The 25,595-nt window shown below is 41.9% G+C and overlaps 1 protein-coding gene across 2 annotated transcripts; it reads right to left on the reverse strand.

Annotated features, from left to right (window-relative positions):
- Nucleotides 1-7,734: 7,734 nt before the first annotated feature.
- LOC104968627 (fibrous sheath-interacting protein 2) lies at nt 7,735-25,368 on the reverse strand. Of its 2 annotated transcripts, none has more exons than XR_009493528.1 (7): nt 20,675-25,368; nt 17,571-18,059; nt 16,323-16,420; nt 14,913-14,959; nt 12,652-12,695; nt 10,466-10,532; nt 7,735-7,950 (listed from the first exon to the last, which is right to left on the reverse strand). XR_009493528.1 is itself a non-coding variant. In XM_024988809.2 (7 exons), the coding sequence occupies exons 1-7, from the start codon at nt 21,545-21,547 to the stop codon at nt 7,802-7,804; spliced, it is 1,767 nt and encodes a 588-aa protein (XP_024844577.1). In that variant the 5' UTR covers nt 21,548-25,357; the 3' UTR covers nt 7,735-7,801. The 2 variants fall into 2 exon arrangements, 1 of the variants encoding a protein (XP_024844577.1); XM_024988809.2 differs by having other exon boundaries at nt 20,675-25,357.
- Between the last annotated feature and the right edge of the window lie 227 nt (nt 25,369-25,595).

The raw sequence follows: 25,595 nt of genomic DNA on the forward strand, positions 1-25,595 counted from the left end.
GTAATTTGGACTTTTTACTAGGGAGAACCTCCCTCGGCCCCGTTTCCCCACTTTCGCCTTTTTCAGCTTGTAGATCTTGAGTGATAGCCCTTGGTGGCGCTCTGTATTGCTTCTAGGGACACCATGGTCCATTTGCACTATTTCCATGAGTCCATGTGGGTGAAGCCCGCTTGGCTGCCCTTCTGACCTTGAGGTTCACTTTAGTATTTGTGTCTTCCTGGCTTCTGGTGGATAAGCACCGCTCAGTTCAGTTCAGTTCAGTTCACTCAGTCAAGTCCAACTCTTTGCAACCCGGTGGACTGAAGCACACCAGGCTTCCCTGTTTATCACCAACTGGAGCTTGCTCAAACTCATGTCCATCGAGTCAGTGATGCCATCCAAACATCTCATCCTCTGTTGCCCCCTTATCCTCCTGCCGTCAATCTTTCCCAGCGTCAAGGGGCTTTTCTAATGAGTCAGCTCTTTGTATCATGTGGCCACAGTATTGGAGCCTCAGCTTCAGCATCAGTCCTTCCAATACTATTCAGAATTGATTTCCTTTAAGATTGACTGGTTTGATCTCCTTGCAGTCCAGGGGACTCTCAAGAGTCTTCACCACCACAGTTCAAAAGTATTAATTCTTCGGCACTTCCTAGGGTTTTATTACTGTGGGGCCCCAGCTCTGTGATGATCTCTTACTGCCATCCCTGGCCTGCAGAGGAGGCCACCTCTCAACCTAACGACACTGGTGCCCCTCTCACCAGTGTGTGCCTCGGTGAGTGGGATATTCTCTGGACCCTGCTATGGAATACTACCCTCTGGTGAGGTTTCTTACCTCATGTAATCTCTTCTCTCCAGGATACCTACTCCCCTTGGCCTCTTCATTCCTTCTTTGGTCCTTTGCCAGGACAGCTCAGGTGTTTCTACTTTGCCTAGTGGTGGCCAGCACTTTCTCCAGTCCTCTGTGAGCCACCTCAGTGGAAGCTGCTCACCCCCTGCAGTTCTTGCCTGGGGGTTAAATTCTGTACGTATGTGTGTGCGTGTGCTCAGTCGCTACAGTCGTGTCTGAGTCTGCAACCCTATAGTCTAGGCTCCTCTGACAGTGGGCTTCTCCAGGCAAGAATACTGGAGTGGGTTGCTGTGCCCTCCTCCGGGGGATCTTCCCCACCTAGGGATCGAACCTGCATCTCCTATGTCTCCTGCATTGCAGCTGGATTCTTTTACCACTGAGCCACTTGGGAAGCCCTCTAAATCCTATATGCTAAGTTCTAAGTCTGAATACTTGCTTTTCTGATTCTTGATACAGCACCCTTGAAAACCAAACCCAGTGTTCCCATGGCTCCTGTCAGTACCTGCCAGTTAATTCTTGCAGCTTTTTGGTAGGCCCAGCACTTCCCTAGCCAGGTAATGCTGGAATTTAATTCTAGATAGCAGTTTGGTAACCAGGAAAGAGGCTGGACACAGCTCCTGGGTCGGGGGGGGGGGGATGGGCACTGCGTGTCTGGTGAGGGGAGCAGCCTCTAGCATCTTCCAGCACAGGGTGTGCAAGCCCTTGTTTGGAAAGAATGGCCCCCTTGGCATATTGAGAGCTGGGTGGGGGTGTCTTCAGAGCCACCGCCTTCAGGAGAGTCTAACCAGATGTTCCTACCCCACGTTTCAGGGTCCCAAGGATTTTCCAACCATATGAAGTCATGTGGCCCTGACTGCAGCAAAGCCGATCAGCCATATGTTAAATATTGAGTATTTAATTTCCCTGGAGTTCTGCAACTCTTATGGCTTCTTTTTTGCTCTGCTGCATCCACTCCTCCACTGCAGGAACTGAGGGGCTCTTGGGAAGCTCGCTGGAGGCCCTCTGGCTCTCACACATACTCTTTACTTAATGGTCATCCATTTCTCATTGCCCTGCTGCAGGGCATCAGTACACTTAACAGTATCCAGCCATTTCCACTGTCTTTGTAGGCCTTCCTTATTCCTCCATTTTCAAAAGTCTGAATCACCACATCCAGCAGCCTGTTTTCTCAGTTTTCCCACATCATCTCCAGAGAAATCTGTAGCAGTTGGGTCCTCAAGGCCTGGGACTATCTGTGCCCCACATCCCCTCAGGACAGTGTCCATTCTGCCCACCAGGCAGTGACTGAAGCAGTCCCAGGCCCCATCTTACACAGCCTGTTCTCTTGGATCACTGCTGGCACCATCTGTGATAACTCGGGTTCTCTGAGAAGCAGGGGCCAAGATGGGATTAAACACATAAGAGATTTATGAGGGTAAGGGCCTATGAGGGAGAGTGGGGAGGGAGTCAGGGGAGAGCTGTGGGGCTAGATGCAGGTCTCTAACGCCGGTGGAAAGAGGGAGGGAAGGAAGGGTGGAGAGGAGAATTCTTAACCAGGTGGTGCGATTCTAAGGACATCTTGCGAAGCAAATGCGTCTTTCAGGACAGGCAGTCCACCATGGGCCCTGAGCATCTGCACATTCTTGCTGAGGTTCTTGAAAGCACAGTTTACCTGCTTCTTGATGCTGAACCATTTCTGTAGGGCAAAGTGACCATAGTATGACTACTGTTTAACCACTCGCTTCCCAGGGGAAGGAGCACTGGTTTGTTTGTTCATTGCTCAGAAGGTCCTGGGCCCTTGACCCTGGGTTCCTCGGCCGTGATGCAACCCGCCACATAGGTAGCATGTCTCTGAGCCCATTGCATTGCCCTTGGGGGACTGGCAGAACTCCACTGATACCCATGCTGTTTGCTGATATAAGTATTATCTTGTTCTGCCCCATGAAGTCTGTCTACTTTGCATCTGTAATGTGGGATCAGGTCGACCTGCCATCCTTTGTGAGGATGGGCTTCTTCCCTGACAGCATCCCTGCCCAGTCACCTGTGGGGGAAGTCCTGTGTCTTGCAGGAATAACCAATCTTAGCATCTCTGCTACACTCTGCCATTGGCTGAGAGCAGCCCATGAGAAATTTGGCCTTGGTGAAAATGCAGCGATGATGGAAAGTGCAGCAGCACTACATTTCAGAGCTCAGTAGCTGTGGCAGTCAGTCACTTATGCTCCCTGGAGTCAGAGATCTGAGAGGGGCAAATACACCTTGCACTATGCCCAGCTGAGAACAACCAGCTAGTTATTGGTTTTGGTTGATCTTTGGCAACAACGAATGTTTACTGGTTCCTTTCATGGGTTCACTTCACAAAAGAGTTGCAATTCATTGGTGGACAAACTCGAAGTGACCTTAAAGCTGAACAGCCAGTGAATAAAGTGCTCATTAAGAACAATTTTTACTTCTTGGCATATCAGTATTTCTTTCTTGTGGCCTAATTAACACCCTAGTCTGTCTCTTTCCTTCCTCTAACCTACTGGAATGTGTACCTCATAAGTATCTATCTTGGCAGTTTATGGGCTCAGTGAACCCTAAATTGGAAGTGATCCTTATCTAGTATAGATGTTCTGTAAACATGTTTTGAAGCTTTTTGAAAGGAATAGCCTGGTCATTGTCTAAATGGTAGTCTAGTGAAGTATAAAGTGCTGTGCACTATGCTGTTGAGACCAAACAATAAAGTCAAACATTTGCTGATATCTTTCATCTGAAAAGTTAAGCTTAGAAGACATGTTTGGGTGCGACTATTTGCACTGAAAGGATTTAACCTAGTATCTTTCCTTTACTAAATAGGTGGCCCGTGATTTCTGCAAGTGTTACTGGGAACTCCACCATAAAATGAATGATAAGAACAGATCATTTTTTCCAGTTGGAAATAATAATTATATCTGTGATAAGCATTTGTTATTCTTTAAGTATGGGCTTCCCTGGTGGCTCAGTGGTACAGAGTCCGCCTGCAATGTACGAGGTGCAAGTTTGATCCCTGTATCAGGAAGATCCCCTGGATGAGGGCATGGAAACCCACTCCTGTATTCTTGCCTAGAGAATTCCATGGACAGAGGAGCCTAGCAGGCTACAGTCCATTGGGTTGTAAAGAGTTGGACACAAATGAAGCAACTTAGCATGCATGCAAACTAAGTATGACCAGTAGCGTGTCATCAAAGACACATTGGTCCCTAGATGAATCATTAAGAATACTGAAATTATGTGCTGGGTCCTAAAAAGGGGCAAAAGCATAGGACACAAGTTACTCTAAAATATATGCTCGTCACCTAGCTGTATAGCTATTGTATATCTAATGCCAATATACTTTCTATACTGAACATCAGTCAAAAATGTGGTTACCTTTTGTCAGCTTAGAATTTAGAAGAGCACCTTGGGGTTGACTGAAGATGACCTACTGTCTTTACAGAAGTTGTTCGAAAAAATCTGAACTAATGCTTGGTTTTTCTACGCCTCATAAGAAACTGAGGCATTTGGTATTATCCACCTTAGGCTAGGTTTAGAATTGGCATAAGAATTGATGTTGGAGATGGTTGTGATGATGTTTCCTCAAGAGAAAGGCATTTGTTAGCAAGCAGCTAACAGCAGCCAAAAAAAAAAAAAAAGTCCTTCATGATTATTTAGATCTCTTAAGTTCTTTGAATTTTTCTTAGTTTATCATATGGTTGCCAAATCATAAAGTATACAGTGTAATTGTTATCTGTGTGACATCTTTTTTTTTCCTCTAGCCTTCCCTGGTGGTTGCAGGAAACCCTGGGGTCTCCTTGGATCTGTGGCCGCCTTCTGGCCCTTCCGGTTCATGCCCTGCTTGCTTGGCAGGCCCGGTTGGGCCCCTTGGAACACGTCCACAACATGAGGGGAGGGGAGGGGCACTGACGCCTCCCCTCCCAGCGCCCCTGTGTGGGGAGGCCCAAACAGGGCCTTATTTTGTGCTCAGATTTTATTTGTGTGCTGGTTTTACTTATTTAATATCTGCATTTCTGTGTGTGTAGATTTTCACTATCCTTGTCATTTTTCAGTGCCTGTATAGCATTCTTTCCTGATAATACACCACACCAGTGTCCCACTGCTGCTGCTGCTAAGTCGCTTCAGTCGTGTCCGACTCTGTGCGACCCCATAGAGGACGGCCCACCAGGCTCCCCTGTCCCTGGGATTCTCCAGGCAAGAACGCTGGAGCGGGTTGCCATTTCCTTCTCCAATGCAGGAAAGTGAAAAGTGAAAGTGAAGTGGCTCAGTCGTGTCCGACTCTTAGCGACCCCATGGACTACAGCCTAGCAGGCTACTCCGTCCATGGGATTTTCCAGGCAAGAGTACTGGAGTGGGGTGCCATTGCCTTCTCCGAGTTTCCCACTAGGATTGTTTTAATTTTTCTTCATAATTAATAGTAATGCTATGTACATTTTCATATAGTCTTTTACATTTTTTTTCACTTTATATTATTCCCTTGGACCAAATTTACCTAAATGTAGTTACCAGGTCCAAAAGTACAGCTGGAACCATAACTCATCTTATTGTTAGACTGCTTTTCAGAAAGATCAAATTTGTAGGATTGTCACCACTGTAGAGTTCAAATGTAATTCCCTACATCTGGGCAACACTGGATTTTTATCATTTTATTCCTGTTTTCTTCTCTAAAAGGTATATTGTGATACATTTGGGTTATTCTAATTTGCATTTTATTTCACTGCATTCTTACTTTTAGTGCTTTCATTTAAAAAAAATATTTAAATGGTTCTATCTCTAAGGACTGTAGTTACCAGCTCATACACTCTTAATGTATTTTGGCCAGCAGACTTTGAAGAGCTATGGTAGGCACCTTTCCTCCCATTCTGGTGCTCACCTTTTGACATTTAGTTCATTAGACAGAAGAGCATTTTAAAAAATGACTGACTTTGAGACTACGAATGCAGTGATATTAGGACATAGTAGCTGTCAGATAGCGTGCACGCATTCTCTCCTTCCATTCTCACCTCCCTCTTCCTCTCCGTTTTCTGCCTTGTTTGAGGGAGGATATTAGACTTCTTGCTAAAGTCATATGAAAATACACTTGTTATCCAAAGCCTATCTCTGAGAAGGATACTGGTCCCATTGGTAATAGAGATTGCTTTGGGAGAGGTGAACCAGGCCAACAGCTGGGAGAGAAGAGGAAAACTTTTCACTGTAGCTTTTATAGCTTTCGATTTCCAAACGGATTGCTATTACTTTAAAAAAGTTTTATTTTTTGGTATTACTTTTTAATAAAAACAAAGGCTTATGTAAGATCAGTGCTTGTCATTATTGTGGATCTTTAAAAGCTAACTTTAAACTTATGCTGCCGCGTGCGATGAACTTCAGTATGTAAGGGCAGAAATGAGATGAAGGCAGTGCAATTTAGGTATATGTGATATTTGGGCAGAACTGCCTGCCATTCTATTTACTAAGCTTCACTTAACATTTCTGGACTATAGGTACAGCATAAAGGAAATTTACTTTCCTAGAAATATTTCCCTTGGGCATTAGTATAAGGCTGAGACCTTCCACTGACCTAAATTCTTGGATAAAGCTGGGGTATGAGAACGACTAGTGAGTGAGCTTCTTGATGTGTTTCTGTCTCCTGGAAGCCGTTTCTAGCCAAAGCAATGCTTGAGGCCAGCTGGCAGATGCAGGTTCCAATTTTCTATTTGTGATTCCCTGACTTTGGTGTTCTCCATGGGGCTTATCCTTTCTCCATCAATTGACTTTTGACAAGTGCAGTGGCACAAATATGACTGGAAACCAGGAGCTCCTCTCTGGCCACACTGGTGGTTCATGTCTCTTAAAGGGACCAAGAGGATGCCTGGAGGCTTCAAAGCCCCCCTGAGGAGTTAGATCTCTACACGTCTTTGTTTGACGATAGACTTTGGATATGAACTTTCAGGGAATCCTTCAACCTAGTTGGAATTGGCTGCTGTCCCTGACGGAGAAAGCAATGGCACCCCACTGCAGTACCCTTGCCTGGAAAATCCCATGGACGGAGGAGCCTGACGGGCTGCAGTCCATGGGGTCGCTAAGAGTCGGACACGACTGAGCGACTTCACTTTCACTTTTCACTTTCCTGCATTGGAGAAGGAAATGGCACCCAACTCCAGTGTTCTTGCCTGGAGAATCTCAGGGACGGGGGAGCCTGGTGGGCTGTCGTCTCTGGGGTCGCACAGAGTTGGACACGACTGAAGCGACTTAGCAGCAGCAGCTGTCCCTGAGGCCTTGTACCGATTAGACTAGTGCTGTCTGATAAGGGAACCACTAGCTACATGTGGCTATTTAAACTGAAATAAAATGGAAAGACTGGGTTCCTCAGTCATGCTAGTGACAATAGCCACGTGGGGCTGGCACCTCCTGTACCAAACTGAGCAGATACAGACCATTTCCATTACCGTAGAATGTCCTATGGGCCAGAGCTAAATTGTTCAGGCATGGCAGCAGTGTATGCAGGTGTGTGACCTGAGGGGATGGCCTTCCTGGTGCCGTCAAGGCCTCCCTAATCCTAATGGTCCTTTGAGGATTGTCTGAATTCCACTTCCTCCAGCAAATGTATCCTGACCACTCCAGCCCACAGCGATGACTCCCTTCTTTGAACACCCAGGCTGCCTGAAAGATGTGATGACACGTTGTTTTGTTGGTATCACACGTTTGCTTTGAAGTTAGTTCTCATCTTCCCAGCAAGGCTGCAGGGCCCTCAAGAGCAGAGCTTCAACCCTGCACTGCCTGCTAGATGGATCTATATGTGACACAGAGCTGCTCTTTGCATCCCAAAATGCTTGTCAGAAGCATTTATCAAAACCCTCCTTTTCTCCAACTGCCTTTTTATGTTTTCTTTGCTCTTATTTTCAATATTTATAAGAATCAGTGTGTAGGACACAATGTCAGCTTTAACAACCATTTATTTTTTGAGGAAGGTCAACATGCTTATTGTTATTGGGTATTACAGTCTCACTTTCTCTCTTGGTGAGGGGGTGAGGGTGAGAAAGGTTTCGGAACACTGGTGTTAGATCTTGAAAACACTTTGGAGAAAGTTGATGATATCTTCTTCCTCATCATTTCAGACCTCTGTCTAGAGGAAGTATGGGGCTTTTCAAAGTCTGTGAACAACCAAGAGAAATGTGATCAGTTACCAGGCTTTCCAATTGCTGTCAGGCCCCGGGAAGTGATCGTTTAGGATTCAGAAATAAGTAGTTGTATAATAGCTTTTGTTTTCAAAAGTGCTTTCACAAAGAGTAGTTTGCTCCTTCTGACAGCCTTGGGAAGAAAGCAGGAGAAACCCTTTGAAGTCAGGTGCCTTGTCTAAGGTCACATGGGTAGCCTGATGAGCTAATTCCACACAAGAAGGTAACTTTCACCTCTCAACAGTACTAGTGTCCATTTCAAAATGTCCAGATAAAAGCAGCTGTGCACTACAAAAGGCTAGCATTTCTCACTCGGTTTGGGAACATTTTCAGTTGTCTGACCCAAGTGATCTGTTTGTTGTGTGAGCTATACAGGACTTGAGTGGCCAATAAAAGGCTCCATTTGGACTCATTGTTCTATACCACTTGTCTTGTGCAAAGGGCTCTTAGAGCATCTAATAGTTTATGTTAACAAAATGATTGTTGTATCTGTAAGGACAGAAATGAGCATTTATCTTTGTTGCTGATGAATTGTGACGATGTCATAAAAAGACACAGGGCAATAAAGAACATACCTTCTTATTTCTAGTAAAAGACATGGTTCTCCTAGACCTCTTGCAAATCCTCAGTTTTTCTCTTTAGCAATATAACCTTAGGAACCTCAAGGATCTACGATTAAAACTAAGGTGAAGAAGTGAAGAAGAAGTGAAGTCGCTCAGTCGTGTCCGACTCTTTGCGACCCCATGGACTGTAGCCCAACAGGCTCCTCAGTCCATGGGATTTTCCAGGCAAGAGTACTGGAGTGGGTTGCCATTTCCTTCTCCAGGGGATCTTCCCGACCCAGGGATCGAACCTGAGTCTCCTGCATTGTAGGTAGACGCTTTACTGTCTGAGCTACCAGGGAAGGTTCTAAGGTAGCAGATAGCAAATTTAACCCCAAATAAAGGGGGGTGGGAATAGTTTAGCTCTTCAGATCAATAATGCAGTACTGGAATGTGCTGATAGTTTAAACAAAATAAGAACAACCAGGAAATTAATAAGGAAAAAGCCAAAATTTGCAAAAGTAAAGGCTTGAATGGAGAGATCTCTTCTGAAAAAGTAAGACAGACTTAGTAACAGAATTGAAGTGTATACTGCAAGGCCACATTCTGAAAATCTTGAGGGGAAAAACAAAGCTTTGTTTTTGCAATTTGCGGGTCTTGTTAAAAATGTAGATGCCTGGTCACCATTTCCAGGTCTCCTTCAAGACACCCTGCTGCTGCTTTGATCTGCTTTGTGGGCAGCACCATGGACTTCACTTGGTTGGTACTGGTCACTCTGAAGAGAGAAATGTACCTGGGTGTTTATGGCCATGACACATGCCAAGGCTAGGGAATGACATGTCGTACCATGAACTGATTTTGATTCCCCCAAAATCCTATTTGTGAAAAATAAGCTGTAATGAGCCTGTGTTGGTCCAGAAGTCCCCTCTTTTTGGGTGGGTTTTCCTAAACAGGTATCATTGTAATTTCAAATTCAATGTAAACTCTCCTCTGTGGGGAGCTTTACTACTTTGAGCACCTTAGCACAGGGTGAGCCATTTCTGCATTTCTTCCTCCAAAAGCCCTTATCAGAGCAAAAATAGGTTATCTGAACTGCTTCTCAGTGAATTCCTCTAATGTGTAGAATGTAGGGGTTGGGAGGAGGTGTCCCCATCAAACTAAAGTCACAGAAGAATGTGATTTTACTCTTTGACTGGACATGCTACTTGGAAACCTAGATGGGATCTTTTCTACTTATCACTGAACTCTGCAGGCAGTTCCTGGTCACCGCTTAGTTCTGAGATGTGGTCCCTGTTTGGCAGGAAAAAGAATATGGGATAGAGCCTCAAGACCTGTGATGTTTGAGCCCTGGCTCAGCCACCTGCTGGCTGTGCCACCTCAGGCAGGTCATTTGCCTCCATTTTCTCCTCTCTGAGAGACAACTTCAAGACTTGCAAGGAAGCATGGTATGATAAGCTTTAGTGACTTACCTTGTCGATATAATGGAAATGATGCTTCACAGGGTGGATGTGAGAAAAGCACTTAGCAGAATGCCTGGTACATGGCTGGTCCCTAATAAATGTTACTTCCAGTACCTGTCACCCCTTTGCTGTGAAGTTTAAGTCAGAGAAATGCATAATAACCTGCAAATTGCAATCTACATACATACTAAGGGAGAAGGAAATGGCCACTCACTCCAGTATCCTTGCTTGGAGAATCCCATGGACAAAGGAGCCTGGAGGGCTACAATCCATGGAGTCGCAAAGAGTCAGACACGACAGCGACTCACATACACACACACACATACATACTAAGTCATATTATTTCATCCTCATATTGGTGGTGGGTGGATGTGCTGCAAGGCAAGAGCCATTCAATGTGATGGGCAAGGGGGGTGAATGATCAAAACTCCTCTATGTTCAAAATGACATAATTGAGAGCTTCATTCTAAAATGATAAATTTGTTGTACCTGAAGTGCCATCATTTGAGGAATATGGGCTGGTCAGGTCACTTCTGCGTTGATAGAGGGTGAGAACCTGCCAAGACAAAGGTGAAATACTAGCTTAAGCCTCTGCCCTTTGATGGACAGCGAACACTAGAAACCCTGAAGGGGGCACAACCATGGTGGCATCATACATAGTAATCTCAGGGCCCCTCAGTCTCAAAGAATTATCTTCTGGGACTTTGGTTATTCCTAGGCATGACTTCTCATAATTCTTGCTAATTAGGACACCCAGGATTGGCGCCAGACTCAGACAAGGGCTGCCCCTGGCGGATAATTTCAAGGGCTCACCTGTCCCAGGTCACAGAACAATGTCAGCCCTGCTGCCCCTCCCCTCCTGGAGCTTGGAACAAATAAAACATTTTCGATCCTTCTCTGAGCAAAGCTTATGATAGTGGAGGTCTTAAGGGAAGGAGGAGGCAAGGGGAGGTCCATTTTACTACCCCAATCTTCTTTGAAATAATTCTTAACCATTGTGAGGTCTGGAGCAAGACAGTGGCAGTGTGAGGTTGCAGCAGCCTGGAGGGGGCAGGGCGGAGATGGTGGCTCAGGTGCTGGCTCTGCTCTGTGGACCTTCCTCACCCCCTGGAAGGCAGCAGCAGCAGGGTCCCAGAAGGGCCTGCAATAGGCTGGGGGAGGTGGCTGGGCTAGGTGTGCCATGGTGAGGGCGGTTAAAAAGGATGGGGCAAATCAATGAAGGCAAGATGAGAGAAGCATGAGAGATGAGAGAAGCTCTCCACACCAACACCTATCGTTGGTATGGAGAGCAGAGTATTATGGTGAAATTTTGGATTTGAGGCAGTTTATGGATTAAGATACTGAGGATAGGATATATAAAGGGATAAACTGGGACAGAGCAATCTAAGGGACTGGTTCTCAACGTTGGCTGCCCAACACAACCATCTGGAGAAATATTACAAACAGGCATGCTTGGACCCCGCCCCAAACGAACAGGAATCCCTGAGGCTGGGGAAAGCATTGTTCTCTTTTCTAAGTTGCCTGGGTGACTCTAGCATGAAGTCAGGTTGAGAATTCCTTATCTAAAGGAAGGAGGGGAAGGGGCAGATGCTACTAAATGGCCAGACACAAGTCTGTTAACTCAGTGGTTCTCAACACTGCCTGTTCATCAAAATCACCCAGGGCCCAGGCTGCAACCCAGACCAACTGAATCTGAATCTCGGGATGGGACGCTGGGCATCAGTTGTTAAAGTTGATTCCAGGCTGCAGCCAGGGTTGAGAACCTCTGCTCTGTTTAACAGTTCCCACACAGGGCTGTCCATCAGCTTTATGGGGGTAGGAGTTGAGGCACTCCTGACTTAGTTGAAATTTGACTCTGATGGTGCTAAGGCTGTTCTTCTGACAAACATTTATTGAGCATCTACTTTATCTCAGTCCTATGTTAGGTGCTGGGCATACAGTTATGAGTGAAAGAGACAAGCCCTTGCTGTCATGAAGCTTATACTCAAGTGAATCCTCTGCCAGAGGATGAGGGCAGGAATATTTGACAGCTTTGTTTACTTCTGAATCTCTAGCCCTTGGCACACAGTAGGCACTTGATGTTGAATAAATGACTAAATGGTGACCTAAGTGGTGTGAAGAAAATAACGCAGGATAAGGGGGATGGTTTGTGTTTATGTGTGTGTACATGCATGCTGGGGGATGGTTAAAGTGAACCAAGAGTAAAGCAAAAGTAATACAAAACAGAGAGGAGGATCTAGGAGGATCTGTAGTTTCAGTCTCCTCAGAGACTTCCTAAGAGGGATTTAGGTGGAGGGAATTTCCTGGGATCACACTAAGGAGTGGGCCAGATTTTTGGAAAGCTGCCTAGGAAGGGTACCCTGCAAAGCAGATGGAGCCAGCGTTCATTTCCCTCAGCCAGCGCCCCTTCCTCTTCGAAGCATCTGTTTCCTCGCTGCCCCCACCGGGCCCTCTAGTTCCAGGGCCTCACTCTTTGCGTGCCATTGTTCTCAGGTGCTAAGGGACTTGCTCTATGCACTTACTCGGGGACAATAACTTCAACCAGGGGTTGGCCCCAACTGGGAGTGCTTCCTGAGGCCCCTCAAGGCATGCCACACCCTTACTTTAAGGCACTCCCTCATTTCTGTCAGGGTTCCACTGGCTCACAATGAGGGGAGCCAGTGAAAAATATTTACCTCAAGACTGCTCAAATTCTCCAGACATGGACATTCAAGACTTTCTGTGATCAAAACACAATATTGGAAAACAGTTATTTCTGAGACATGTACACATTTTGGCACAAAAATAACCTCAATAATTTCATCAGAGAATCGCAGAAACTAGGCAAGCAGAAGAAACCGAAAGAGGTGAGATCCTCAAATTCTGGGCACAGGTCGTGGGGAAGATGCCTCTAACATGCCAAGCTCATCCCATCTAGGGTCCTTGCACTTACTGAACTCTGTGTGGGACCCTCTGCTTCCAGATCTTCTTGTGGTTACTTCCTTCCCGTTATTAAGATCTGATGTTTCTAGACTTCTTGGACCAAACTAATCTAGTCAGTCATTCTATATCACTTGGGCTCTTCTTTATTATTTTTTTCATATTCATCATCAATTTCACAAATGTGTACTGAGTATCTACTCTGTGCTTCTTTTGTAGACACGTGGGGATACAGTGAACAGAGAAAAATCCCTGCCCTCATGGAACTAACATTCTAGGGAAGGGAGAAAGTCAATAAACAAAATTTTAAAAAAGCTTTCAGATGGTACAAATGCTAGGGATAAAATTAAAGCAGGGAGTGCTGGGGTGGTATTGGGGTTTCAGTTTTAAAGAAAAGTGTTCAGGGAATTTTTGACTTCGAATATAATATTTCAGCAAAGATCTGAAGAAGATAAATGTTCATGTGGCTGGAGTGGAGTGATTAAGAGGGATCATAAAGAGAGGTGGTCAGAGAGGTCACCAGGAGGGGTGAGTGGAATCCAGACCATGTGTGGCCTTGTAAGCCATTGTAAAGACCCTGGCTTTTATCCTGGGTGAAATGGGAAGTACTTATTCCTATCTAGAATTATTGTGTTTATGTGCTGTACTCAGTCGCTCAGTCCTGGCCAACTCTTCACCACCCCAGAGGAAGCCCTATTGTGTTTATATCCTCTTCCCAATTAGAAGGAGGTGAAGACTTTGTCTCTCATTCGCAGCTGTATCTCCACAACTTAGAACAGTGTCCAGCCCGAAGAAAGTGCTCAGTGACTCTGTTGAATGTGAATGAATGCATGAACTGGACAGGTGCGATATTAAATATTACCACAGAATACCTATATCTAAGTGTGACTCACTGCAGTGAAGTTGAAGAAAACAATGACATTGAGTTCAGATTTAGGAGACTTGGGATCTATATTCTGACTGCCAGTATGACCTTGGACAAGTCACTTCCCTATCCTGAACCTTGGTCTGTTCAGCTGTAAAATAAGGTTATACTAGCTACTTTCTGGCTCTGACAGCCTATGATTCCATAATACAGGAAACACGCCAGTGACGTATCATCCTCTGATGATGACCTGTTTATGGGATTCTGGCAACTTACCTCCATTCTATGATTCATCTTTTAATGAATGTTATTTCCACTCTCAAATGGAGAGGATATATTTCTTGAATAACTTCTTGAGTGGGTGCAGGCTTGAAACAACCAAGGGCAACTCCAGGTCTGTAGTTGGAGTTTTCAGGCCATCTTTACAGTAAACATGATACCCCTACCTCAGTGCTGTCCCACTGTTAGAGCCACATTGATCCTTTGAGCTTTAAAAGAATAGAGGACCAAACCCAACTCATAAATAAGGAGTCAGTTTTAACAGAGACAGAATTAAAGTGGGGTGCACCCTAGCCAGGATTTAATGTAAGCAAATAAATGTAGGTTTCATTTTTAGCTTTAAAAGCTTTTAAATATATTTTACTAGGGCTAACCTAGTTATATCAGAGAAGGCAATGGCACCCCACTCCAGTACCCACTCCAGTGTTCTTGCCTGGAGAATCCCAGGGACGGGGAGCCTGGTGGGCTGCCGTCTGTGGGGTTGCACAGAGTCGGACATGACTGAAGCGACTTAGCAGCAGCAGCAACCTAGTTATATAAAGCAAGCATACATTCTTAAAGAGATTATTAAATCCTAGTAACATGGGCTGTAGTCTACATATAGATGTGATAAACCTTTATTTCCTGGATATTTCCCACAGGATCATGGTAACTGTAAACTTATAGTCACACTACATACTTTTCACCACAATTATTAATGGAATCTTACTAGTGTTTCAGAAAAAGCAAACTAGTTCATCACACTAACTGGTTAACTGACACTGATTCCTCCATAGATCAGCCTACTGGAAAACTCAGTATTCATCAATGTGATGAACAAACTCTCTTTTTAAATACAATCTAATTTAAAGTAAGAAAAGAAATCAATCCAACCTTCTGTAACCTTGGCACCTGGATCTGTGGAATGTTCGTCATCAAAACTAAAGAAAAGATACAAGACATTTCATTTTCTTTGTATTTTATATGAAGGAATGAATAATGATCAATGAATAATAATGACTGTTAAAGAACCATCTGTGCAAGTCTTTATTTATATAGATGCAAACCTGGCATGGTATGTCAAAATAAAAATGACAGCTACATTGACTTTGGTTTTATATGTTCCCACTTGTCTTATGCAATGATACCAATAGTTGAGATTTGCCTGCAATACTAATTATGTATGTTAAGACAAGCGTGAGTGGAGATAAAGCCAGTGGTGGGCCAGGAGTGGATGTCCTAAAATAGCATTGGGTCAAAAAGAAACCTTAATTTCATGGTGCCAGGTGGAAAAGGATATAGTTGGGACAGGGTGGATTTTCTTCCTTATGCCCTATTTCTCCCATGATACAAAGTGCTACTGTTCTGAGCTTATGGTTACCAGCGGGGAGGGTGGGGTGAAGGGGTGGTTAGGGAGTTTGGGATGGACATGTACACACTGCTGTATTTAAAGCAGATAACCAACAAGGAAGTACTGTATAGCACAGGGAACTCTGCTCGATGTTATGTGGCAGCCTGGATGGGAAGGGAGTTTGGGGGAGAATGGATACATGTATACATGTATGGCTGAATCCCTTTGATGTCTACCTGAAATTATTACAACATTGTTCATTGGTGATACCCCAATATAAAATAAAAAGTTTTAAAAAACAAAAACAGAGTGCTACCGTTCCCAGTTTGTGAATATTCTTATGAACACAAGAGCAATTTTAGACATGTTTTGGCTATTCTAGAAAAACTATTAAGACTTCAGTGTACTTTGTTCCTCCCTGTCCCTATAGATATCACATGGTCCAGCCTTTCTCTTATAGTCTTTTCCAACCTGGATGGTCTTATCTAAATCTTATCCATCATTTAAAGCCCAACTCCAACTCTAATGCTTTTAAGAATTCTTCCCTGAGTGCTCTAATTTACATTGCCCCTCTATGTCCTTGGGATTCTTCTGACAGTGCAACCCTGCTAAGCATTTAGGTACATATGTGAACTAAGTGGGGACTGTTGCCTCAGAGCCTGTCTCCCAGATTCAAGAACCTAACACATTAAAGACTCAAAGTAACTAAACTAGAAAGCAGATCCCAGGAGAAGAAAGTAGAGACCAGGTAAATAGGAATAGGAGAAAAGATGTGAAGGGAGGGCCCAGGAAGTAAACACAGAGGGGAGTTAGGGGAAGGAGTGAGGGGAGATTGAAGGGCTAAACTGGCTTCCTCACAGATTTACTTGAGGGGCCCATTCTTCCCATCAACATAACGTTCATTTCAGATTTCTATTTCCTTAGCCAACTAGTATTACTTTAACTGACTGTACCTAGAAGACGAAGCCAGATCTTCATTATATGAAGATGCACTCATCATTCTATGGATGAAGTGATGTGTTGGTTCGGTGTTAGGTCTCATTTCTGTTTCCTGGAAAAATACAAGACACAAAAGAGTGTTTATAATAAATAAAACATACCACAACATTTCCTTAGTTATCTATATAGCCAGCATTTCTGACCAGGCACACTTTGTTTGCTCATGAGATTTCACATGGCTTTCCAGTAAATAAACAGATCCCAATACATAGAGTTTGTGCAAGGCTATTGACCTGATGAGCTCCTGAACTGGTCAGAGTCATAGCCCTGTGTTTTGTTTTCTCTGGTTCATTGCTGCTTCTGAGTTAACTGGAAAGAAGTGAAAGTGAAAGTCGCTCAGTCATGTATGACTCTTTGCAACTCCATAGACTGTAGTCCATGGAATTCTCCAGGCCAGAATACTGGAGTGGGTAGCCTTTCCCTTTTCCAGAGGATCTTCCCAACCCAGGCATTGAACCCAGGTTTCCTGCAAATGGATAATCCATGGGACTGTTTTACTAGGAAATTCTAAATCGTGTAATCCCCATACATATGAGTAAGGTACAATTTTGGGGGGAGGGCTAACCCAAGAGGTCAGTGAGGCCCAGATCACCACTAGAAGGGTACAGAACCAGGGATAAGAGCTAGAGTTTATGGGCTGTTTACAGGGGGAATATTCAACATATTCAACTAACAAGCTGGATAAGTAATTTTTAAGAAGATAGTTGGTTAAATAACTTTCCCCAAAGTCACATAGCTACTAAGTGACAAAGCCAGAATTCAAACCTAGATAGGCTGGATTTGCCTGAATGTTTTTACTCCCCTTCAAGTCCATCTTCTGGTCCTGCCCACTGGAATGGAGTTGGTACACACAAAACTTCCAATGAATATTTACAGGGCAGTGTACCAAAACCCCCCACAACCTATCATTTTAAATAATTAGCTTGTATTTCTCCTAACCAGTTTCTATTTTCTGTTTTTCTTGTCCTTCTAAATAGCCTAGGACTCTTTCCATGATCTGTTTTTCTTCAATTGAGGCTCCTGGCTTCATCTGTTAATCATTTCCCTTTTGTTGTAAATATCATCAGATCTGGGAGAGACTACTTGGGATCCAGTTGATGCCCTTATCTTCCTACCCAATGTGTATTACTTGGGCTAAGTTTGTGAAACTCCCTACCCTTTCTATAGAAACCTGGTCACTGACAGTTACATTTCTCACTTACGCTCAGTTGTGTCTTTTTCTCCCAAGACGAGTTTGTGACAGTCAAGCATTCTGAGGTAGTTACATCAATGTTAGAATCAGTTCTTATTAGTGTCTGTTCAGATTCCGTCTGTTTTGCTGGTGACACTTCAGTCATTATAGTTACACTGGATTTGGGCTGACATTTTCCTACTGACAAAAATTTTTTCAGACTGTGATTGCTCATCAGTGGCTTAGGGTGAGCCACTGTGCTGGTAGTGAGCTTCATGTCTTCTTTTACTTGATCTTCAAGTGGGCTTTCTGGAAATTCTTCTTCTTTAACAACCTCTTGTAAAACAACTTCATCTTCATCAGAAGCTAAGCTTTCTTCTTTATTTTCTAAATTTTCTTGACTAATATCATGAGTTATTAACCGAATGATAAGATCTTTTTTGCTTTGGACATCTTTTAAAAGCTCCACTTTGGTGATGTCGGGCTTTATTAAACTCTGAAATGAATTTCTACTAGAAGTCTGGAATTAAAGAGACAATGAATGTTAAAAAACAACCAATTCAGTCATTTTTGCTGTGGTTCTACTGTATTGAATAGTAAGGCAACTTTCACATGGTTTCTATTTCAATTTAGTAAAATTACTTATCTTTAAGTGCCTTTTACTTATATATTAGTCATATATTTAAAAGAAAAAATAAATGAAAATCATAAGCAATATTTGCTCTTTTCTATAATTCTTTTTTGCATTCAAGATTAACAGTCCAGTTCAAAGAAGAGATCCTAACTAAGGTTCCTCCTTTTGCTTCAAATTTTACGTTTCACTCATCAAGAAATGCAAAATGCATACTTTAAGTACACTGTTTTCATCATTTGCTTTGAAAGTCTTATAACAGATTTAGACACGATAACATGTCTTTCTGAACTCCTTACTAGGGAACTAATACAGCAATCTAAATAAAGAAATTTTCATGAAAAAGGCAAAGTGTTGGCTGACCAGGATTTTTAAAACTGATGAATAATGGCAAAATTGTGAAGGACTTTGAATGTTCACTCCTCACCCCTCCAACACCCTAATCCTTGGAACATATTTTCCAAAGGAAGCTTCAAAGAGTAACTTTTCATTCTCACTTCCCTAGTCAAATGTTACTTTCCATTTTGCAATGTTAAAGACAGATTAAGGAAGAGACCATTACAATTAAACAAATAACTTTTCCCATTTCTGTAGCCTTTTGATGATGCCACAGAACTTTCAAGTTAATTTGAGTTATCAATCTTAGATCCCTCTGTAACACTGCAAACCAGATTTTCAGATAAATGCTGCCTTAAAGGAATATCCTTCGTGCAAAACAAAATTAAAGAACTTCTGTAAGAAATGGAAATAATCAATTTTGGTTATCTGTGCTGGTGGAGGGAAAGGGGTCAAAAAATAGATCATTGTATATGGCTTTGGAATGTGAATGTGACACGGTATGAGCTTTAATAGGCATGTGTCTGGTGTATTAGGAAGTTTTGGTACCTCAAAATAGCAAATGAGGCCTGGCTTGTAGATTTCTGACAGAGTTGTCTGGGTTTTCTAAACCGATCTATTCTTTCTGTAACCCTCATTCTCGTGACACTGCTATTCAGATAGCTGGAAGGAATCAAAACAACTGAAGCATGCTGCGCTACCTGTGTCTAATTTCCTTAAGGCAACTTTCACTTCCCTTAAGGTTAGCAGGGGTAGTTGTTTTGGATTAGCTATTCTCTTTCAAGTTCCTCTGGGCTATAAGAGATAGTTAAACTACTGATAAAGGATGTAAGAGAAGAAAGCAGGTAACCAAGACGAAGAACGGATGGGTATGTCTGCAGATGGTTAAGAAGTAATGACATGAGAGTCATGTTCTACAGTTTAGACAGATTTTGTGCCCAAGGAATTACTTACATATAAATGAAGACTACTAAGTAAATACTAGTATAATTTTGAAAGCCCAGAGAGAAAAGGACATTTGAGAGCTAGAAAGGACCTTTATCTAGTCCAAGAAATTAAGGACCAGGGAGATTTCCATCAGTGTATGACAGTCTCAGTATTTGGAACAAAAAAAAGTACCCATCAATGTATTCACTAGCTCTGAGACTTAGTTCAGTGAGTTGGAAAATGGTGTTAAGGAAAACATGCTCCTGGGCCTAGGCTCCAGGCAGGCTAGTTCCATAGAACTTTGCCCTGTTTGTGAGCCACAGGTGTGTGAGTGCATAGTGCAAGAGGCTCATTTACACCTAGGGGCTTTGGTATTCAATCGGAAAATGGGGTTGATCAGTGGAACTCTATCTCCTGGCAACACTGCCCCTAAGATCAGTACACAGAACTAACTACTTTTTCAAATAGTTGCATTGTACTAAGGACAGCATTTTGGCAATTCAGATGCCCATTACTGAAGTACATTTGGAGCCCAAATATGGGACTGCAGAGAAACTAGTTCATAAAAATAGCAGCACGAAGACAACTGGATCCAGAACAAGGCTAGAATGGGAAAGAAACTTAGTTTGTGCTGAGGATGTATATAGAGAACTGGGAAACAAAGGGAACAAAAGTGAAATAAGAAGAAAACTCTAAAGAGCTTTTGGTCTAATGTTTGTTGATAAATGTTACTAAGTGAAAACAATACTTCTGAGGAGCTTTAAGATTGAGGATTTCAATCCAATAGAGACTAGTTTAGCTGATAGTCTAACTGGCCCTTTTGGACTCATATAGTACTATGACAATGTATATCCATTAAAAAGAAAATTGTGGTAACTGTCAGAATTGTATTTCCTCTGAGTTGCCAAATGAAAACTATAATTCCAATCAGCTCTGTTTGCTATTAAGGGTGTTTCTCTGCACTCCCATTGTTCAAGAAATGGCAGTTCAGTTTGACTGGCTACTGGAAACTAGCCTGCCACCTTTACATGAGCCACATTGCTGATGGGGTTAGTCCCAGGAAAGCAGAGGATTGTACTGGAGGAATCAGAGTCCCTAATTCGACTGGGCTGGGCAAGAGAAATTGACCATACTTTACAAGTGCATTCCCACAGACCTCCCTGAAAAAGGAAATCACAGAAGGACGACAGACAGGTCTTACTAATTGCTCATTTCTTTTCACCACTGCCTTTTGCACTTACCTCTAAAGGCTTTACGTTCAGTCGTCCCATCTGATCCAAATAAATGCGTTTTTCTTTCTTTCTGTTTCCCGCAGCAGGTATCTCAGTTGAGTAACTCTTCCCATTTATTGATGCTCTTCTCAATGTTTCAATGCTGTGTCCAGTTCTAGCTAAACACTCGGTCTGCAGCTTCTCAAGAGACTGTGTTTTTATAGAAATCACCCCTAAGTGCTCTGCAACAATGTCGGGATCAATATTAATTGGTTCTTTGCCGAGGTGAGGAATTATCCTAACCGAAAGCTCCTCTTGCCTTAAACCTTGATCTAACCCTTTTTGCTCTAGTCCAGGTTCTATTTTGATAGTGTGCTCATGCACCTTTTCAACAATTCGATCAATGTCCAAATCACCAAAGAGATTAGCACATGGATCTCCTGAGCTAATCATTGCTAATGGACAACTGGAAACTTTCCTGATAATTAAAGAAGCCATTTCTTGAGGAAAGATGCAGTTTGTATCTTTCATATCATGATAAAGTTCTTCATGTGTTCCAGATTGTTGTAGTACACAATTATAAACAGAATCAACCATCTGAGAAATAATTTCTATGCTTTCTGGATTTAAAAAGTATTCTTCAGGATTGGTAGCTACAATACTAATGTTTTTCCTGGAAATTTCAGCTGTCACGGATTTTGTCAATTGGGATGCAATTTTATTTAACTCAGGCTTTGATAAGTTTTCAGCATCTTTGCTTGAGGCACTTGGCAACTTGACTAGTTTAGCCAAGAACAAGGCAAGTGTTTCCTCTAAAAACCTGGCATCTAATACAGCCTCTTTTTTGGTTGGAGACTTTTTCTTTGACTTCAGATCATCAATAATCTTAGCCACCTTTTCCATAATTTTGACGGCTTCTAGAACTAACTCTGAATTGATGTTTCTTCCTGTTCTTGAGGATGAAATTCTGAATTGGAAATTTCCTTCACCATTAAAAATCCTATTATGTCAGAAAGGACATTGCTCTTCCCCATTAAATCTTTGTACACCGAAATATGGGAGCCCGAGTGCTTTAGAACAGTGCTATAAACAGAAGTGACTACTTTTTCAATAGTTGCACTGTCTGTTAAAGACACAGTGGAGGACTCTTTGACCTGTGGCACTACTGTAATATGACTTTGAGAGATATATTGTTGAAATGAACTCAAGATTTTTGAGCTTATTTTTTGCATTTCAGCGTTCAGAAAATTGTTTTGTTCTTTATCTGCTTTTGGAAACATAGATAGAAGCTTTGACAAAAACTTTACAGCAATTTCTTCTATTATGTTAAAAGGCAGTTTGTAAGCCCGGGATGGTTGAGGCTGGGGAACTTCACTGGTTTGGGTAACACCTCTAAGGATATTTTCAATAGTACTATCAATTTCTGTACACTGAAGTGGTGTTAGTTCTCCAGAAAAATAGTTTTGTAACTGATTTCCAGTCACTTCCTGTACAACTAAATTGACTATGGCTTCTGAAAGGATTTTGCAACCACTGCTAATACACTTTCGTATGCTCTCTTGAGATCCAAATTGAGGCAAGAGATTATTATAAACAGTTTGAACCACTAACTGAATAATTTCATCATCATTAGGATGTAAGGATTTTACATACTGTATAATCATATCTTCATCTTTGGAGATCTCTGTTTTAACTGTACTTGCTAACTTCATTTGAAGGAAATCTAACTCTGTGTACAAATTATCCTCAGACATTTCTGTTTTAGCATTGGCTACTGTTGAGAAAATTCTCGATAGGAGAGAAGAAATTATCCTTTCTAAAAATTCATAAGGCAGCATTATGGTATACGGTGATGATGTCTGACATTCTTTGCAGGCTCTCTGGGCCACTTTATGGACCTTTTTCATAACCTTCTTAGATTCTAGAGGCAAACATTCTGGATCTGGACCCTCATCATAAAATAGCAAGTTTAGCTGATACTGAAGAATTTCTTCTATTACTGCATTAGCTAGCCTTTTTGCTAATTTTTCAACATTAAAATTTATGTCCTCACAGATAGAGTCCTGAGATCTATAATCCTGTAAGATATTGCATATAGAGGAGTGAACAATCTTATTGACCAACATTTTATCAATTGATGGTATTTTAGCCGTAAAAGGTGTCTGACCTGAAGAAGGTAATTTAGTTGCAGGTACCGTGTTATGTATGGGTGGTATATTATCCATAGTTATCTTTTTCTTGGAAGGTCTTTTAACCACAGACAATTCTTTTTGCCTGAGAGGTGCTTTATGAACTGCTGAAACGTTATCCTCAGATGGAAGGAACTTAATTCCTTGATCTGGGTTTAATACTTTAATTTGAGCATCTGAAAACTCCTTTAACAGGGAATCAATCAGTTTCATAGCCATACCATAGAGCTCAGCTGGATTTACATCATTGGTTACATTTTGACATGCAGCATATGTATCCAGTGAAGAAGAAAAAATCAATTTGTTAACTATTTCAAAGATAACATCTTCTAAAAAGTTAGCAGGGAAAATCCTGGGTTTATTTTCTAGTAGGTTCTGAGGATTGTCCCATTTATGAGGTTGCCTTTGGATCTCATTCTCTTCCTCTTTTGCAGGAGCATTTTGTTTAGCTGAATTCACTGAGGCATGCTGGGCAAAATCCTTGCCACAAGCTTGAGTTACATATGCTGCGTTTTCACCTAGGAGGCTTGGGTAATTTAAATCATCCACTGGTCCTTGGAGAGATGATGTTTCTAAAACATTTCTGTAAATGCTTACAGGGACATTTTGGGCATGTTTAGAATGTAAGATCTGTTTGTCATTTGTAGCTGGGTAAGCTGGAGAATCCCTCCTCTTTTCTTGGATCTCTGTAGTTCTCACTTTGGATGTCAGAGATGGTAATTCAAGAGGTATATCCCCTTTTCCTAACGAACTTCCTTTTTTCTTGTCACTCTTCTTTTTACAACATATTTCAAAACTCGGTTCCAGGATAACTTTGTTTTTTGTATCATTCATAGCTGGTGAAAGATGTTGATATAGCTCATCACCTCGCCCTTTCTCATCTCTTCTAGACACGCGGTCTTTCTTCTTGATTTCATTCTTTGTAAATGCTGTACCCAAATCTGGCCCCGGAGTATCTTTACTTTTCACACTGGTTGTCGTTGAAGTAAGTTTTGATATGTTCTCATCTTTTCCAATTGAAGTTTCCTTTTTCTTTTCATCCCCTTTCTTTTTCTTTGCCATACCTCCAACTGACTCTAATGCTATGGTAGTTACTTTGCTCTTCATAATACTACTTATATTAATACATATTGGCTGCTGGATGCTGCCTGTTTTCATTGATGTCTTCTTTTTGAAGTTCTCTTTTCCATTAACTGCTCTGCTATCTATTTCCAAAGTGTCCATTTTGTTTTTCAGGTCTGAGCTTAGGGGAATAAGTGTAGGTAACTGTTCTAGTGAAGAAACTGGGTTCTCCTTCAAGCTTCTGTTTATCTTTGTAAAGGTTTTATATGGTAGGTGTTGAATTCTTTGCATGATGCTATCCACATCTAGATATGAAAACAAGGTGGAAGACTGGCCTCCTGAAAAAAGTGGCTGAATCTTGAAAGCAGAGATTGCCTTCTTAGTTAAAGCAGCAACCATCTCTATAACAATGTTACTTCTATCATGTTTCTGAACATTTTTAGATCCATATATTTCTGTCACCTCATCATACACAGAATCACATACTTTATCAACTGTTTCTTTATTTACTGGTGGAAATGCAAACATTTTTTCAGCACTTGTTAGAACTTTAATTTTGCTTTTCCTAAATTCCCCTATCAGAACATTTGCAAATTTAATAGCCAGGCCCATGATACTTCTTTCCGATATCTCTTTGTCCTTAGGACTTTCAGCAGTTTTTGGTAGAGTATAAAATTTGCGAACAAGGTCAAAGACGACATCCTCCAAAAACATAGCAGAGTATACAGAAGTCTGGGGGAAGGACTGTATTTTTTCTTTAATGGGATTCAAGAGTTCAATGACATCATCATTTCTGGGTAAGTCACTGGGAAATGATTTTTCATCACATAGAAATGGTTGCAGATGGTGGTCCACAATTTCCTTCATAATGAAACCAGCTATTCTCCCAAGGAATGAGCCTCCTCTTTTGTATGCATCTTTCTGCACTTCATCTTCAAACTTAATTTTTTTAATAATATTGTTACATACAGAGTCAACAAAGTCATCAGTTGCCCCTAATTGCAAATTTTCCACATGTTCCTCTGCCTCAGCAAGTCTAATCTCATGTTCAGAAATTTCTGTTATAATATCATCAGTTAGTTTTGAAGCTGTATTCACAAACGCATAATCTGGTGGCACCCCTTCCTCGTTTGGTTCTATTTCAGTCTCAGGTGAAGGAAACATACGTGCCAGAATCTTGTAAATCATATTTTCTAAAAGGGAACGAGGCAATACAGTAATGCATGATGGCAAGTCATGGCTATCATTGTTGATGGTGCTGAGTACATTTCTGATGATATTCTTCTCTTGGAGGGAGGAATAGGAAGAAGTTTCTAATTTTCCTAAAACTAATGACTCCACCTGATAATCATAAATTTCTTCTAACAGAAGATGATATATTTTTTCCCCAAACCCAACAGCATCATTTTGTATAGCTCTATAAATATGAAACAGAGATTGATAATCATCTAATATTTTTTCATAAATAATACTAACAGTTTTTTTAACCATTTCTTTGTATCCTTCTGAAAAATAGAGATTTTCATGCAAGTGATCTGCAACTAAAATTTGTGAAGTGGTGAATTCCAGCACAATTGATTTTACTAATCTTGTAACAATATCTGTAACATTGGCTTTTGCTTTACATGGATTTTCAGTAGCCAAGACATATGAGAATATACAAAGAATTTTGCATAAAAGCTCAGAAATTACTTCCTCCA

This window comes from Bos taurus, chromosome X, assembly GCF_002263795.3.
Source record: "Bos taurus isolate L1 Dominette 01449 registration number 42190680 breed Hereford chromosome X, ARS-UCD2.0, whole genome shotgun sequence".
Lineage (NCBI taxonomy): Eukaryota > Metazoa > Chordata > Mammalia > Artiodactyla > Bovidae > Bos > Bos taurus.